Source organism: Phyllobates terribilis, unplaced genomic scaffold (assembly GCF_046119375.1).
Source record: "Phyllobates terribilis strain yellow unplaced genomic scaffold, ASM4611937v1 Scaffold_3__8_contigs__length_932513732, whole genome shotgun sequence".
NCBI classification, from domain to species: Eukaryota; Metazoa; Chordata; class Amphibia; order Anura; family Dendrobatidae; genus Phyllobates; species Phyllobates terribilis.
The window spans coordinates 837223008-837240874 of record NW_027362763.1 but is presented as its reverse complement, the minus strand read 5'-3'; the positions used below and the strand labels follow the sequence as shown (position 1 = coordinate 837240874).

The window sequence follows — 17867 nt, the reverse complement described above, 5'->3', positions numbered from 1 at the left end:
CAATGGAGCCCACACGTCTCTCTGTGACTGCCGGTGCTTGGTAGGATAAGGCCGGTGGTGCAGGGTCACTAATGCAGCTACGTGCTCTCGCATAAATACATTAGAAGCCATTTTGTTGGGGGTCACCATATTTATAAAGCCCCCGCATCCACTATTACACGAGCAGTAATAAAGCTGACACCAGTGCCCGGTACTGATAACCCTGTGCGGAGGCGGCCACAGCGCACAGCTGTACGACACCTGCTCTGCCCCATATACAGGAACTATAAATAGGACTGAGCCAGTGACAACTGGTAAGAGCAGCCCGTCAAGCACAGCTGATTGGCCAGAGCGAACTAAGCCCCGCCCAGCTGCAGAGCCAGCACATCCCCATGACAACTGCAGCCCTGCCAGCGTCCTGCATGGCAGCCTAGCATTTTGCCAGTGCTCTGACGTCACGTCCGCGCACACTTCCGTTCCGTGTTTGCTCGACTCTTCCGCCAGTGGTTCCCGGTGTGTTGCTGCTACGGAGGGAGGATGACTTCTCTGCGAGCTTTCACCTGTGACGATCTTTTTCGGTTCAACAACATGTGAGACGAGGGCGGGAGAATATGGGGATATTCCTTCTCAGAAAACCGCCCTGCGTACTACTGAGGGAACCTGTCACCCCCTGGGACTTATCAGACCTCTAATATGGCCATACAGGTGATAGAAATGTGACTCTATACCTACCTGTATGCCCCATATTAGAGGTTTGATAAGTCCCAGGGGGTGACAGATTATGTTTAAAAGGGGTGTCTGACCAGCACTGCTGATACATAAGGCTGGCCTTAAAGGGGGTGTCTGACCAGCACTGCTGATACATAAGGCTGGCCTTAAAGGGGGTGTCTGACCAGCACTGCTGATACATAAGGCTGGCCTTAAAGGGGGTGTCTGACCAGCACTGCTGATACATAAGGCTGGCCTTAAAGGGGGTGTCTGACCAGCACTGCTGATACATAAGGCTGGCCTTAAAGGGGGTGTCTGACCAGCACTGCTGATACATAAGGCTGGCCTTAAAGGGGGTGTCTGACCAGCACTGCTGATACATAAGGCTGGCCTTAAAGGGGGTGTCTGACCAGCACTGCTGATACATAAGGCTGGCCTTAAAGGGGGTGTCTGACCACTGCTGATAAATAAGGCAGGCCTTAAAGGGGCTCTCTGACCACCACTGCTGATACATAAGGCAGGCCTTAAAGGGGCTCTCTGACCACCACTGCTGATACATAAGGCAGGCCTTAAAGGGGCTCTCTGACCACCACTGCTGATACATAAGGCTGGCCTTAATGGAGGTGTCTGACCACCACTGCTGATACATAAGGCAGGCCTTAATGGAGGTGTCTGACCACCACTGCTGATACATAAGGCAGGCCTTAAAGGTGCTGTGTGACCAGGAGCACAGCTGGTAACCATGGAGCTGATATTATGGGTTGATGCGGAGTCTGTCGCCCAGTTGACCCTGCTGACTACAGAGGCCGCTGCAGGTTACATGAAGGAGCCCATTATTTAGATTAGAACGAAAGCGCAGCATCCATAGTGGTAGAATCAGCAATGGTGGCTCCAGCACAGCTGTGATCTCGGCCTCACCTGCATGGTCGCTCTTATGGTTTATTCCTAACATTGTAGGTTACACAGGATAGGTGACACTGTGGTGATTGGTGGGTGTCTGACCTCGGGGGTGTCCACTGATCCTAAGAACCAGGCCCTGAAAAGCCCCTTTGGATTGGAGCATGGCTCGCACGTCACTGCACTATTTATCGTCTGTGGCAGCGCTGAAGATGGCCGCTCACATCTCCATAGGCCCCGCTCTGTTATCACTGAGCGGTTCAGAGCCTTGTTCTCACAATCAGTGGCGGCCCCTGCGGTCAGACTTCCATCGGTCAAGAGGCTTTCACAACAGTGACTGGATTAGTCGGACCCTGGTGGAGCAACCACGTGAAAGGCCGGCTGCCAGAGAGGAGCCCTGCGAACACCTCCTGCCCACAGCACCCCGGGGCTTCTGCTTTGTAGGTCCGGTACGACGTCATTGTTGCACCTGATACATGCATGACGTCGTTCCAGGCCTACAGGTCAGAAGAAGCACATTGCAGGCTGCACCAGGGCCCTACACATCAATTTGCTCCTCTCTGCTCTCCTATCTTGTGATGTCGTGTAATGTTGGCAGTAAGGAGCATTTACCCTGTACCATTATCATGAAAAAGCTTCCTATTGGGACACGAGCATTCCTAGAAGGCTTTCTCACTAAGCAGGCTGCTGATCACTCGCTCGTCGGATGAAATAATCTTTTGGCTTGCACATTGTCCTTGACAGCACATTATCCTGATCTACGCTGCTGAGAACAATGGCAGCTTATGTGCGCTGATCTATTACAGATCGTTCAGTGCCCGGTGCCAATCAATGGTCATTTTTAGCTCATGGTCAACAGGTGTAAATGGCCCCTAATTTGCACTGTTAGGATACAGCTACTGTTACTGATACAGTAGTTTATATGCCAAAAAACCCTTAAAGTGCCAGTATATATATTTTTTGCTCACGTATATAGCGCCATTAATTGCGCGGCACTTTACAGACGTCATCATACCGTATATCTTCAGTAGCTATTGAAGAACACGGATTGCTCTCTCTCGCCTGACCCCCACATATGCATACACACCCAACTTGGTAGCGCGTTCATGTTTTAATTGGAGAGAGTGGAACAAGCCGCTGCCAGATTTTTCCATTCTTGATATTTCTTCCTCTTATGTTGGGGGCCTCGATAAAGTCATAACATAGATGTAGATGTTTGGTTCCTCTGAATTTGGCAGGGTCTGCTGGCTTTGCTCTGATGTATATTGGTACCTTATACTCAGTGACCCTCATGGCTATGCTGCACAGAATGGGGAACCCACTACAGACATGGTGTCCTGTGCCCTACACAATTGATTAACAGGGACAATCCAGAAGCTCAGTGCTGTTGCCGTATCTGCATATACCCCTAACAATTTATGCTTTACCTGTGTCAACACAAATTCTGTTTTCCTTCACTGTGCTTTATACTGCAGCTCTGCTTGCTCAGGTTAGCTCCAGTCCATTAGCACAACCCCAGTACAAAATGACCAAGAAGTAGAATTATTATAAACAATAAACAACTACCATACAGTGCAAAATATAATTGTGGTACATTTACTAACATGGCTCTGGAGGTGCATTTTGTCGACGATAATATGCTTAGTTTATTAGTTATGATTGTTTCAGCCGCCGCAAATACTTACCGTGTATTTTTTTTTTTCTACAGAAATTTGGATCCTCTCACAGAAACTGTATCCTTTTTGATTAATCTAAAACCACTCCAAGTTCTTTTTCATGAAAGCGCATTGTCCTAGAGATCACAATGCAGCGAGATCCTGGATCCCAATGTTACCTTAACGGCAGCTGCAGTATGGGATCCCTTTCTACTTACAGTATCTGGCGCACTGGCCCGAATACTTCATTGTTGCCGAGGCGCCTGGTGGAGAACTTATGGGTTACAGTAAGTAATTCTACAGTAACGGCCTGTATGGTTATTCATGGCAGAAGCAAGGGACCTACGGACACTACAAGAGTAACTAGACTTCAAATAATTGTTGATCTGTTATATCCACTGTTAAGTACCGTATTTTTTCGGACTATAAGACGCACTGCATCATAAGACGCACCTAGGTTTTAGAGGAGGAAAATAGAAAAAAAATATTGAAGCAAAAAAATGTGGTCATGATGCCATGGGGGGGGGGTATAAATATGGCTCTCATCTACATCCTGGTATGCACTGCCACCCCCATCCAGGTATGCATGGTACACCATCACCATCCTGGTGTGCATGGCACCATCATCCCCATCACGCTGCACACATAAGAAAAAATAAATGATTGTACTTGCCTTCACTCTGCTCCAGTGCTGTGTCCTGCTCTGTTGCCAGCTTCTGATCTCAGCGTGTGAGCAGCACATGACGTCACTGCCATGCGCTCCCACACACCGAGATCAGCTGCCGCAATATTCATTGCCCATGGGAGTGGAGAGCAATGAATATTCATTCTCTTTAATCGTGGGCACACGTGATCGCCCAGCAGGTGCAGGAGCCGCGGCTGCCGCTAACACTGTGCCCGCTATTAAAGAATGAATATCCATTGCTCTCCACTCCCATGGGCATGAGGAGTATTCATTTTCTTTAACATCGGGCACAGTGTTAGCCGCAGCAGGCTACTTCTGCCTCCTGTGACCTGCTCCGCTGCCCCCCCCCCCAACACCTCCCACCATCTCCAGCCAGACCGTATTTCTGGACTATAATACACAACCCCCCACTTTCCTCCAAAAATTTTGGAGGAAAACAGTGAGTCTTATAGTCCGAAAAATGCTATAGCTTTGATTGGTGGGGGTTCAGGTTATGAGACCCCCACCAATACTATACTGTTTGACAGTAGCGGCAAGGCCCACGCTTTTTGATCATTGCTGCTCTTAGTCTTGGCTACAGTCATTGTGGTACAAACAAACAATATTTTTTTTTTTTAAAAAGTGCAATTCCACAGTTTTTTTTTTTTCATTACCATTTTCTCTGAAACTGACCTGATATCATGATTACACAGGTCAGTGCGAATATACCAAACATATAGTTTTTTTATTTAAGTGGTAAAAAAAAAATCTGAAATTTGTATGAAAAAAAGTTTTTGCGTTTGTCACAATTTTCTGAGACCCTTAATGCTTCTATTTTTCGGGAACTGGGCTGTGTGATGGCTTAATTTTTGCCCACCGAGATGACGTTTTTTGGGGTAGATACGATGTTTGATCACCTCTTATTACATTTTATTGCAATGTTGCAGCGGCCCAAAAAAAAACGACATTCACATGAGTACCATATGACAAGCATGGGGTTCTTCTGCAGACCCCCGGCTGTCATGATAACCTATCGACGCCCTCGATCATGTGACAGGAGCACCGATGGGTGGGATGAATGACGCTCTTCCCGCTGGCACTTGTTAAATCCCGCTGTCAGTGATGAACAGTGGGATTTCACTGGTTAAAAGCTGTGGGTGGAGCTCCGATTCACCCCCTGCTGTTAAAGGCACATGCCAGCTGATAAAATCAGCTGTCATGTGTAGGGACACGACATATGACGTAAATATGTCATATGCCGTGAAGGGGTCAAATAATGTTCCTATGCTGAGATAATCTTATAAATGTTCCCCTGCTGTGTACTGTGTAATGGCTGTGTCTGACCGTGCAGTAACATGGTCTGATCATACCACAGCTCCTGGGCAGGGGAGGAAGCAAAATAGTATACAGATATTACAGCAGGGGATTACAGTTGATTCTTTCTGTAAGATAAAAGGTTTTTAAACAGGCAGGGAAATGTTTTATCTCACAAAGAATCAGCTGTGATCCCCTGCTGTAATGTCTGTATACTCTTTCGCTTCCCTCCTCACATGGTACAGAGAAAATGAGGCTGGACTGAGCTCGGCTTCCATGTTATCGTTCCTGTAACCCCACAGTGGCCGTCTCTGGCCTGTATGCTCTTCTACCGAAATCTCAACCACTTGCATTGGCAAACGTCTACATGTGAGTGCTAGGAAGAATCTCTTAATAGCTCTGTATAAGCGATAGTATATATCAGTGTGTGAAGTCAGTATTACCTGTCTGAAGACTGAGTTATCCCATTACTTTTTCCATTGTGTTGCAGTAATGGGGAAAGCAGAAGGGTCGGTGGCCAGAGAGGAGTGGCACGGCCACGTCACCGCACTCTCTGTAGCCCCTGAATTCCGCCGTCTTGGTTTGGCTGCTAAACTCATGGAGCTTCTAGAAGAAATATCTGAAAGGTGACGACTCTTCTGTGTTCATTACATTATGGGTTTTATTCTCTGCGTTCATGGCCATTTCCTCATTTTCAGGAAAGGAGGGTTCTTTGTGGATCTTTTCGTTAGAGTATCCAATCAGGTTGCAGTTAACATGTACAAGCAGCTGGGTTATAGTGTGTACAGGACCGTGATCGAGTACTACTCAGCCAGCAACGGGGAGCCAGATGAGGACGCCTATGGTAAGTAGCAAGATGGAGGTATCAATGAAACTTATACAGTCCTCTGAGCACATTGACATACTTACTCCCATCTCTGACTTTCACCGCTGCTTCCCGGTCCTGGCCCCCAGTGACGGATTACGGAAACAGCCGAGTGCCTCTGACCTTCCCTCTTATAAATGAATGGGAGTTATGGAAACTGTACAAAAACTGAGCTACAATGTTGCAGAAACAGTGTAGGCAGCAGCACTGTGCTGTTTCCATAAATCCCATTAATTTCTATAAGCCTAAGGCTATGTTCACACATGTTGGGTTTTTCAGCATTTTTTGCTGCAGATTTTTATGCAAACTTTCCCAGCTGCGTTTTGCAGTACCAGCAAAGTCTATGGGCAACCAGAATTCTCGGTTCACACATCTTGTTTTTTGTTTGTTGCGTATTTTGTGCCTTGGTTGGGTTTTTGGAAAATTCAGGTGCTTCTCACAAAATTAAAATATCATCAAAATGTTAATTTATTTCAGTTCTTCAATACAAAAAATGAAACTCGTATATAACATAGTCATTACAAACAGAGTGATCTATTTCAAGTGTTTATTTTTGTTAACGTTGATGATTATGGCTTACAGCCAATGAAAACACAAGTCATTATCTCAGTAAATTAGAATAATTAACAAAAAACACCTGCAAAGGCATCCTACGCATTTAAAAAGGTCCCTTAGTCTGTTTCAGTAGGCTCCACAATCATGGGGAAGACTGCTGACTTGACAAATGTCCAGAAGGCAGTCATTGACACACTCCACAAGGAGGGTAAGCCACAAAAGGTGATTACTGAAGAAGATGGCTGTTCACAGAGTGCTGTATCCAAGCATATTAATGGAAAGTTGAGTGGAAGGAAAAAGTGTGGTTGAAAAAGGTGCACAAGCAACCAGGATAACCTCAGCCTTGAATGGCCTTTTCTTAATCCTTTCAAAAATTTGGGGGAGATTCACAAGGAGTGGACTGCTGCTGGAGTCATTGCTTCAAGAGCCACCACACACAGACGTATCCAGGACATGGGCTACAAGTGTCGCATTCCTTGTGTCAAGCCACTCATGACCAATAGACAACGCCAGAAGCGTCTTACCTGGGCCAAGGAGAAAAAGACCTGGACTGTTGCTCAGTGGTCCAAGGTGTTGTTTTCAGATGAAAGTAAATTTTGCAGTTCATTTGGAAATCAAGGTCCCAGAGTCTGGAGGAAGAGTGGAGAGGCCACAATCCAAGCTGCTTGAGGTCTAATGTGAAGTTTCCACAATCAGTGATGGTTTGGGGAGCCATGTCATCTGCTGGTGTAGGTCCACGGTGTTTTATCAAGACCAAAGTCAGTGCAGCCGTCTACCAGGAAATTTTGGAGCACTTCATGCTTCCCTCTGCCGACAAGCTTTTTGGAGATGGAAATTTCATTCTCCAGCAGGACTTGGCACCTGTCCACACTGCCAAAAGTACCAATACCTGGTTTAAAAACAACAGTATCACTGTGCTTGATTGGCAGCAAACTCGCCTTACCTTAACCCCATAGAGAATCTATGGGGTATTGTCAAGAGGAAGATGAGAGACACCAGACCCAACAATGCAGACGAGCTGAAGGCTGCTATCAAGGCAACCTGGGCTTCCATAACACCTCAGCAGTGCCACAGGCTGATCGCCTCCATGCCACACTGCAATGATGCAGTAATTGATGCAAAAGGAGCCCGACCAAGTATTGAGGGCATTTACTGAACATACATTTCGGATTTTAAAAACATTTTTCAACCTGTTATAAATTATTCTAATTTACTGAGATAATGACTTTTGTGTTTTCATTGGCTGTAAGCCATAATTATCAACATTAACAGAAATAAACACTTAAAATAGATCACTCTGTTTGTAATGACTCTATATAATGAGATTCACTATTTGTATTAAAGAACTGAAATAAAATGTTAGATATTCTAATTTTGTGAGAATCACCTGTAGAGCATGTCACTACTTTCATTTTTTTCAGCGTTTTTCATCCATTGGAAGTAATTGGTAGTGAAAAAACATGATGTGTTAAGATAGCTATCAGGTTTTGCTGCATTTTCAGTGAAAAAAAGTACAGCAGCATGTGAAACTCATTTATTTTTGTGATTTTACCATGTTATCTTGGTCACTGATATGGTTTTGTACTAGAAGAGTTTAATTAAATTAGTGATGTGTACAGTTTAAACATTGGCTGAGCTATGTGTGCTATTGAACAAAACCTGTGGCCCAGTGAGGTGTAAAATTGAACAATGGTCCTGAGCAACTGAATGGCAGACCCCATAGTGTGAAAGTAAACAGTGTCATACAAACTCAATGCACTGCCAGTGTCTAAACTATTCCTGAACAATTTATCTCTCCCACCATGCCAAAACCAGAATGAGATTATTTTTTTCACAGAACTTCATGGACATGTATAAATAGAGACAGAAGGACAGTGAAAAAAAAATGCACAAAAAAACACAGCAAAACCTGCGTTTTTGACGCAGCTGATTTCCTGCCAGAGTTGGGTTTTGCTGCTGATTTGTGACACTGGAAAAACCCAACATGTATGAACATAGCCTTACACAAAGAGCTTATCAATGCTGTACTCGCCTGTTTTAGTAGTTAAGCTTCTGGTGGCAGACACCTACAAGTAATGATTCTCTGAGCCATGAAAGGCAATGATGGAATAACCCTTTAAGGTGATTGCACTGCAGGGAAATTGTCATTTCTAGCTGTACTCCTGACCCCTCGCTGCGGCCATCGGGCCTGATAATGGCACTGGAAAAGCAGAAAGATCAGCTTGTAGCTGTAATCGCCAGCCCCAGTGACATGATGAAAAATAACACACAAATTTATAAAATAATGCAACACCTACCCTCTTGATATCTTCATAACCACTACAACATGGGCTTTAAATAAATTCTTTTGTAGGCAAGTGAACAATTTGTATGCTTCTTTGTTTTTTTTTTGCTTGTACTACCAAAATTAAATTAATAAGAGTTATAGTATAGTAACTATACATTCCTAAAAATGGTACGTGTAGAAACTACAGCTTGTCTTATCAAGATCCTTTACTGCTGCTTTGATGCAAAGAGTAAAAAAAAGTCATTAGTTGGGGAATGACAAGATAACAAAATATTCCAAATTTTTTTGTTTTTTTCTGAAGGGTAATGAAATGATTTGCAGAATTTCAGAATATCTCATCCAGTGGCCACGACTTTGTCATATGTAACACAAGGAAACAATTCAGAACCTAAAGGCCACACACATCAGGTGTACTGTACATGTCTGCCACCAAGGCAGCTAGGTCTATAAATCAGGTGTAATAAATCTGTCATATCCTGCCTGATTTCTGGTCTAATGTTTAGTATTTCTGGTCAGACTGATGTGTTCATTCTACATGTGATTTCTATAGGTTTGTCCTCCTAGCAGGTAACATTATACCGTCCTGTTCATGCTTCCTTGTGTTCTGTTTTCTTTGCAGACATGAGAAAAGCACTTTCCAGAGACACAGAGAAAAAGTCCATCATTCCTGTACCGCACCCAGTCAGGCCGGAGGATATCGAATAACCTTAGCTGAGGTTCTTGGGCGAAATAGTGAAGATTATATTTGCATATTCTGTATATATAGAACAATGCTAAACTAGTCTGACAGCGTTTTTTCCATCATTCACAAACTACTTGAAATAGCCTGAGATGTTATGTTCTCCAAAAATCCCTTCTTCACACGCTCACTGTAAGTCCTATTCCATCAGAAATCAAGTCTTATTAGGTATATAGGTTTATACCATGGCCCTAATAACATCTTATAGTGCTACACTAAATCTTTCCCTAAATTACACTTGGCTTTTCAGATCAGGTAAAGGAGTATGATAGCTGACTGATATAAGGGTGGTCTGCGACACTAATGCATTGGGCAGTGAGAAGCGCTAATAATGTGTCTGCATATCCCTGCCAGGACGAGTAGCTGGAATCCTACACCCGTCCTGTTCTCATGAATCTCCTCGCACAACCTGATCAGCGCACTCACATCCCAATGTGGAAGCTACAGACAACCCTTTTTATTCAATCTGCTGTATATTTTGATACATAGAGGCTTTGGAAGCTAAACAGTCTAACATTTTGAATGAGACCATATTGCAAAAAAATGCTTTAGTAAAAAAACAAAAAAAACACTTTTTGGTATAAATAAAAACTGAAAAGGTATCTATATCATTATTTATTTATAGTTAAAGAAAACTTGTCAGGAGATTCATGCTCAACCACGGGCACCATGAATCAGGCACTGCGGCATTAATGCAGACCTGTATGTTTTAGGGTGCAGACAGACGGCCGTATAACCCGAACGACGATCGCATCCCTGTACTCGGACTGGCCGGCGGCTCTCCTAACCCGAGCGTGACAGCTGCACAGAAATGTATACTGTCACACTCGGACTGGCCGGCGGCTCTACTAACCCCAGCGTGACAGCTGCACAGAAATGTATACTTTCACACTCGGACTGGCCGGCGGTTCTACTAACCCCATCGTGACAGCTGCACAGAAATGTATACTGTCACACTCGGACTGGCCGGCGGCTCTCCTGATCCGAGCGTGACAGCTGCACAGAAATGTATACTTTCACACTCGGACTGGCCGGCGGCTCTACTAACCCCAGCGTGACAGCTGCACAGAAATGTATACTGTCACACTCGGACTGGCCGACGGCTCTCCTGATCCGAGCGTGACAGCTGCACAGAAATGTATACTGTCACACTCGGACTGGCCGACGGCTCTCCTGATCCGAGCGTGACAGGTGCAGAGAAATATATACTGTCACACTCGGACTGGCCGGCAGCTCTACTAACCCCAGCGTGACAGCTGCACAGAAATTTATACGGTCACACTCGGACTGGCCGACGGCTCTCCTGATCCAAGCGTGACAGCTGCATAGAAATATATACTGTCACACTCGGACTGGCCGGCAGCTCTACTAACCCCAGCGTGACAGCTGCACAGAAATGTATACTGTCACACTCGGACTGGCCGACGGCTCTCCTGATCCGAGCGTGACAGCTGCATAGAAATATATGCTTGGGTCAGGAGAGCTGCTGGCCAGTTCGAGCATTGTGATGCAGTCGTCGTCTGTGTTATACGGCCTTCTGACTTTGCCCTCATTCTGAGTCTCTGCATCATTTTAGGGAAAACAGACTCTGAAACCCTGGCCAGCTAGAGACCTGTCAGTATAGGGCAGTAGGCCAAAGAGAAGATGTTGGGCACTGGCCTCTTGAACTAGTTATTCGAGACACATCAGCCCCATCCTGCTTTTCCAAAGTAGTTTTTTTTCTTAAACAGCGCAGTGTATAAGTAAAACACGTGGTTGCAATAACAGCCAATGTCTGATTTATGACTGACCGTATTTTCAGTCTGAATGTGATCTGACAAAACCTCAAATCGCACCCGGACCAATGTTATCCTATGGGGCTATGCACCTGTCCAATTTTTTTAATTTTTGTTATTTTTTTCCTTGGACAGAGTCTGGCCAAGGAAAAATCACAGCATGCACAATTTGTATCCGATATTCGGATCGCACTCGGCCATTCAAGTCATTGAGTCCGTGTGAAAAAATCGGACCACACTCGGATGACATGAATGCGGTGCAATTTTTCATGGACTGACAGAATGGAGAAGATGGGGGAAAAAATCTTTTTTTTTTTTTTTTTTTTTTTTTTTTTTTGCATCTGATCACGCCTATTTAGCCTTAGAGGTGATCAGGATTAGAAAAAATAAAGGGTTTCTATCTGGTATTGCAGACCCAAGTGTATAAGGCTGAGCTGCAGTACCAGACAGAGACCATGGATAAGAGGGGCGCTGATTTTGGAAAATACCTTTAAGCCTGTGAACCCCGGTTTCTGTAGTAGGAGCCAGAGTTCCTATTGTGGTACTGAGTGAGAGATTCTCAGGATACAAATAAATCAATTCTCACTTTGGTCCAATATTGTGAAGTTGTCTTTTGCCTCGGCCATTAGGTAGTGCCCCACAGACCTGCTGCTCGGCTATGGATGTGTAAAGATTAATATAAGGTGGTAGCTGTGCCCAAGAACCTTCTGTATATAGTGCTTCAGTCTGCCAGGCCGCTGTGATAATGATCTGCTATGTAACCTCCTTCATGTTAGGAGATGATGATGCTGTAAAAAGCTGATATGAGAATGTATGGAATAAAATGTGCAGCTATGCTCATTAACATAGTAATTGCTGGGTGTTTCATGAGGCTTGAAAAATAAAAATGTTTAAATTACTGCAATGTAAGAATATTTTTTTACAATCCGGGGCTGAATTCACAATGCAACAGTAGCTGGAGCTGAACTCTCCCAGAAATCAATATTGTTCCTGTGTTTGGACAAAGCTTTCTCTGTTCCACTGTTTTGTAGAAGATTTACTAAACTTGGTAATGTGGTTGTTAAAGGGTTATTCCCATCTAAGAAATGTCCATGTCAAATGCCAAAAATGTCCAAAAGATTCGGATCCCACCTGCTGGGACTCACATCTATTTTGAGACCAGGACCCCGTCGTGTGCCGCTGGCACTGGCAGCTTATTGCAAAGCATTCATCGTAATTTTCTATTTCTGTACAGAAAGTTCAGCTGGGGCCAGATGGAGATATTTTGTAGCAGTATTATCTGATTTTTACCAACTGCTGGAACGTCATTTAAAGGGGTCTGCTCTTCAACATGTCCCCTATATAACCTAGAATGGTGAACCACCTCTCTGGCAAACTAGAACCGTCCTAATATTATAGACAGCCATTCAAATGAATAGCAGAGATGTAATACAACGTTTCTGCACCAGTGAAAATAGGTAGGTTATGCCATTCCCTAGCAAAATTAGCTGTTTGCCAACAATGTTAGGAGCTGGAACAATATCTATTTGCCTATTGCGCAAACTGTCTTTATGCTACGTTTTTAAACTTGGATCTCCCACCAGGCCAAAAGTGGCCAATTTTTACTTTATTCCCCTGTATCTTTTATTTTTTTACTAAGGGGTCGTTGCTTAGTGTTATGATACAGGGCCCATATACCTGGAACTATGCAGCGGATTTAAAAAATAAATATAATCAGCAAACAACAGGAATAAAAGAGGAGCAAAAACTGGCCACCTAAGACAATACCACCTTCACCACCTGGCTACTTCATTTCCTCTCCGTTGACATCCCCACTATCCTCATGGGCGACTTTAACATCCCCATTGACACTTCCCTCTCAGCTGCCTCTAAGCTTCTATCCCTCACTTCCTCCTTTGGTCTTACTCAGTGGTCTTCCACACCCACCCACAAAGATGGCCACACACTGGACCTCATCTTCACCCGCCTCTGTTCCCTATCTAACCTCTCTAACTCACCTCTCCCTCTCTCTGACCACAACCTACTCACATTCTCTTCTCTCTCCTCCCCTGGGCAACAATCCCCACTCCACAAACTTGCATACCCTCGTAGAAATCTCAAACACCTTGACCTACACTCTCTCTCTGAATCCCTCCTCCCTCTTACAGACATTAGTTCCTTACATGATGCAGATGCTACTGCCACTTTATACAACACCACAACAGCTGCAGCTCTCGATTCGGTCGCCCCCCCTCACACATACCAAGGCTCGCACAATCAACAGACAACCCTGGCACACCAGCCTAACTAAAGAACTGCGATGGGCCTCCAGGGTTGCTGAACGTAGATGGAAAAGGTCCCACTCCCATGAGCACTTCATCGCATTCAAACAGTCCCTCACTACCTTCAAGTCCACACTCACTGCAGCAAAACAAATATACTTTGCATCTCTCATATCCTCCCTGTCTCACAACCCTAAACAACTATTCAACACCTTCAATTCTCTCCTCCGTCCCCCAGTGCCTCTTCCCTCTCCTCTTATTTCAGCCGAAGACTTTGCCTCATTCTTCAAGCAGAAGATTGACACCATCAGACAAAGTTTTTTCCAAAAGCCCCCACAGCCCCCCCCCCACACCTACTCAACCCCCCTCCTCCAAAACCACATTCTCCACCATTTCTGAAGATCAACTTTCCTCATTACTCTCCAAATCACACCTCACCACCTGTAAACTTGACCCAATCCCGTCCCACCTCATCTCAAACCTTACCACTATCTTCATCCTAGCCCTAGCCCACCTCTTCTACCTGTCACTAACAACTGGTGTCTTCCCCTCATGCTTCAAACATGCCTCAATCACACCCATCCTCAAAAAGCCATCCCTTGACCCATCCTCCGTGTCTAGCTATCGCCCCATATCACTTCTCCCCTATGCCTCAAAACTACTGGAACAACACATCCATTCTGAACTGTCCTCCCACCTCTCCTCCTGCTCCCTCTTTGACCGCCTACAATCTGGTTTCCGACCGCACCATTCTACTGAAATTGCACTGACTAAAGTCGACCTACTAACCGCCAAATCTAAGCGATACTACTCTGTCCTCCTCCTCCTAGACCTGTCATCTGCCTTTGACACAGTGGACCATTCCCTCTTACTCCAGACTCTCTCATCTCTCGGCATCACAGACTTGGCCCTATCCTGGATCTCCTCATACCTAACAGACCGGACATTCAGTGTCTCCCACTCACAGACCACCTCCTCATCTCGCCCCCTATCTGTCGGTGTCCCCCAAGGTTCAGTTCTAGGACCCCTGCTTTTCTCCATCTACACCTTAGGCCTGGGACAGCTCATAGAGTCTCATGGCTTTCATTATCACCTCTATGCTGATGACACACAGATCTACCTCTCTGGACCCGATATCACCTCCTTACTAACCAAAATCCCACAATGTCTGTCCGCTATTTCATCCTTCTTCTCTGCCAGATTTCTAAAACTTAAGATGGACAAAACAGAATTCATCATCTTTCCACCATCTCATTCAACCCTCCCAACTGACCTATCTATCAACGTCAATGGCTGCCCACTCTCCCCAGTCTCTCAAGCTCTCTGCCTTGGGGTAACCCTGGACTCTGAACTCTCCTTCAAACCACATATCCAAGCCCTTTCCACTTCCTGCCGACTCCAACTCAAAAATATTTTCCCCTTCTCCCATGACAGCACCACCTGAGAGAGGGTATCCGCCCACCAAGGACAGGAACCTACTGAATAAAAAGGCGGTACCTCTCCTCCGCATCAGTTTTTTGGTTCCTGTCCCTGATGGGAGCCTCACCAGGTGGTACCTCACGTACCTGGATTATGGACGGTGCGGCCTGGAGGCCGTGGAAGCAGCAGATGGTCCCTGTTCCCAGCCCGTCTGGCTGCTGCCCGGGTCTGCGTGTGGGGAGGAGGTGCTGTTTTCCTTCGGATGCCTCCCCGCGTGCGCCGGGGCCTGCGGCCGGGTCTGCGCCTCGCAAAGATGAACTGAGCGCGCCGGCCGGCAGGTCTTCCGGGCTGCGCACGTGGGGGTCGCGTCGCACCCTCTGACGGAGCGCGCCGGAAGTCCGGGCTGCGCACGCGCGGGGTGCTGATGCGCCCTATCACGGAGTGCGCCGGAAACCGGGTCTGCGCATGCGAGGGTGGGAAGCTGTCATCCCGCTGCAAGCGCGCCGGGTGCCGCTGGGCTGCGCACGCGCAGAGGCAGGTGGATCTGCGGGTAGCGCGCCAGCTGGCTAAAATTAAAAAAAAAAAAAAAAAAAGAAAAAGAGAGATGAGCACGCTGCCGGAAGGGGAGGAGCCTAAAGGAGGTGGAGCCCTACTGCTTTTAAGGATGGGGAGCAATCAGGATGGCGGTGTCTGCATCCCCGCCATGATGAATGAGGAACCTCAGTCACCTGGGCAGCAGCTGTCACCGCCACAGGAAGTACAGCAGCAGCCACAGCCATCAAAGCAGCGCAAGCAGCTCAAACAAATGGAACGGGAATCTTCCCATCGACAAAGTCATAGCAGTGAGGGGCGTACGAGTTCCGGCAAGACTGGTCAGAAAAGACTTCGTCAGTCCACCTCCGCCAGATGGGAGCCCTCATGTGAACGGCAACCACCGCCTCCGGTACCCTAGTCTGAACGGCAGTGTGGTGAGTGATCTTCGTGAAAGTCTCACCTTGAATAATGTGCTCTTCTCTCTCTCTCTCTCTTTTCCTCCTTCTTCTCCTTTTATTTCTTGGGGCAGGAGGCGAAGAAGTGTAGTGCTAAAAATAAAAACAGGGAGTGTGCTTTATGCAAAATCGGTCTTCCCACCTCCTATGCCAAAAACCTATGCTCAGACTGTATTCAGAAAACCATTGCAGAGGAGTCCCCCAGGTTTTCTTTAGAATTAAAGGATCTAATCCAGACAGAGGTCAGAGAGTCTTTAAGAGGCTTAACCTCACTCAAAAAGAAGAAGCGAAAACTAGTTTCTTCAGAATCAGAGGAATCAGTGGAGTCCCGTTTTACGAGAGAACTGCCTTCCTCCTCTAATCACTCCTCATCGTCATCGGAGTCTTCGGATGATAATGGAGGGGGCAGACCTTGTTTTTCGGTTGATAATACTGAGAGACTAGTTAAAGCCGTCAGAGGGACTATGGGTATTACTGATACCAAAGTGCCCAGAACAGTCCAGGATGTTATGTTCGGGGGCTTAGACCAAAGGAGGAGACGCTCATTCCCGGTCAATGACAGGATTAAATCTCTGATAGAAAGGGAATGGAAGAAACCGGAGAGGAAGGGTCAGCTGCCGTCATCCTCCAAGCGGAGGTACCCCTTTGAGGATGAGGATGCGGCTAAATGGGACAAAACCCCTAAGATTGACGTGGCCATTTCAAAATCTTCAAAAAAATCCACTCTGCCCTTTGAGGATTTAGGAACCTTAAAAGACCCGCTGGATAAAAAAGCGGAGTCCTTCCTTAAGCAAACCTGGGAGTCGTCAGCAGGGGCCCTTAAACCGGCAGTAGCAGCGACCTGCACTGCTAGATCTATGATGATCTGGCTTCAACAATTGGAAGACCAGATCAGGGGGAATGTGTCCAGGGAGAAGATTCTATCAGACCTTCCTCTTGTGCAGGGAGCGGCTGCATTCCTGGCAGATGCATCGGCAGATTCAGTTAGGCTGGCTGCCCGGTCTGCAAACCTCTCTAATGCAGCCCGTAGGGCGCTATGGCTCAAGAGCTGGCCAGGAGATGTGCAGTCAAAGTCTAAACTGTGCTCAATCCCTTGTGAGGGGGACTTCTTGTTCGGCAAAGGTCTAGATGACATCCTAGATAAAGCCGCAGACAAAAAACATGGATTTCCCACGGTGTCTGGTTCCCGATTTAACAGTTCCTTTCGGAAGAGAAAATACAGCCGCAGTAAAGCTCCCAGAGACCAAGGTAGCTGGAAAGACCGAAAGCCGTATAGCAGAGGCTTCATGTTTGGGGGTCCCTCCTCCGAGAATAAGAAAGCCCCTAAGTGACAGTTCCCCCCAGGTGGGAGGAAGATTGTCCCACTTCCTGCCTGCCTGGAAGAAAATTTCATCCAATTCTTGGATCTTAGGGATAATCAGGAGGGGGCTCACACTAGAGTTCAAGAGCAGGCCCAAGAACACTGTCAAAATATCAGCCCCCAGAGGTTTAGTGGAACAGATAGCCTTACAGCAGGAAGTTCTCTCTCTGCTCAGGAAAGGAGTTCTGGTGGAAACACCTGCACCCGAGCAAGGAAGAGGATTCTATTCGACCCTCTTCCTAATAAAGAAGCCGGACGGCTCCTTCAGGACCATTGCGAACTTAAAGAGACTGAACGACCATTTAATCTACAGGCCTTTCAAGATGGAAACAATAAAATCAGCCATAAAGATGTTATTTCCGGACTGTTTTATGTGCGTCCTCGATCTGAAGGACGCCTA

General features: G+C 46.2%; 1 protein-coding gene across 1 annotated transcript; it reads left to right on the top strand.

Annotated features, from left to right (window-relative positions):
* The first annotated feature begins 415 nt into the window (after positions 1 to 415).
* NAA20 (N-alpha-acetyltransferase 20, NatB catalytic subunit) lies at positions 416 to 12336 on the top strand. Its single transcript, XM_073672465.1, has 6 exons — positions 416 to 569; positions 3293 to 3317; positions 3436 to 3526; positions 5708 to 5843; positions 5916 to 6061; positions 9544 to 12336. The coding sequence occupies exons 1-6, from the start codon at positions 517 to 519 to the stop codon at positions 9627 to 9629; spliced, it is 537 nt and encodes a 178-aa protein (XP_073528566.1). The 5' UTR covers positions 416 to 516; the 3' UTR covers positions 9630 to 12336.
* Positions 12337 to 17867: the final 5531 nt, after the last annotated feature.

Excerpts from the sequence above, each read along its gene's own strand:
- NAA20 (XM_073672465.1), top strand. The coding sequence starts at position 517 with ATGACTTCTCTGCGAGCTTTCACCTGTGACGATCTTTTTCGGTTCAAC. Across the intron at positions 3,527-5,707 it reads TGGAGAACTTATGGGTTACA|TAATGGGGAAAGCAGAAGGG; the intron begins GTAAGTAATTCT and ends ATTGTGTTGCAG. Across the intron at positions 5,844-5,915 it reads CTAGAAGAAATATCTGAAAG|GAAAGGAGGGTTCTTTGTGG; the intron begins GTGACGACTCTT and ends CCTCATTTTCAG.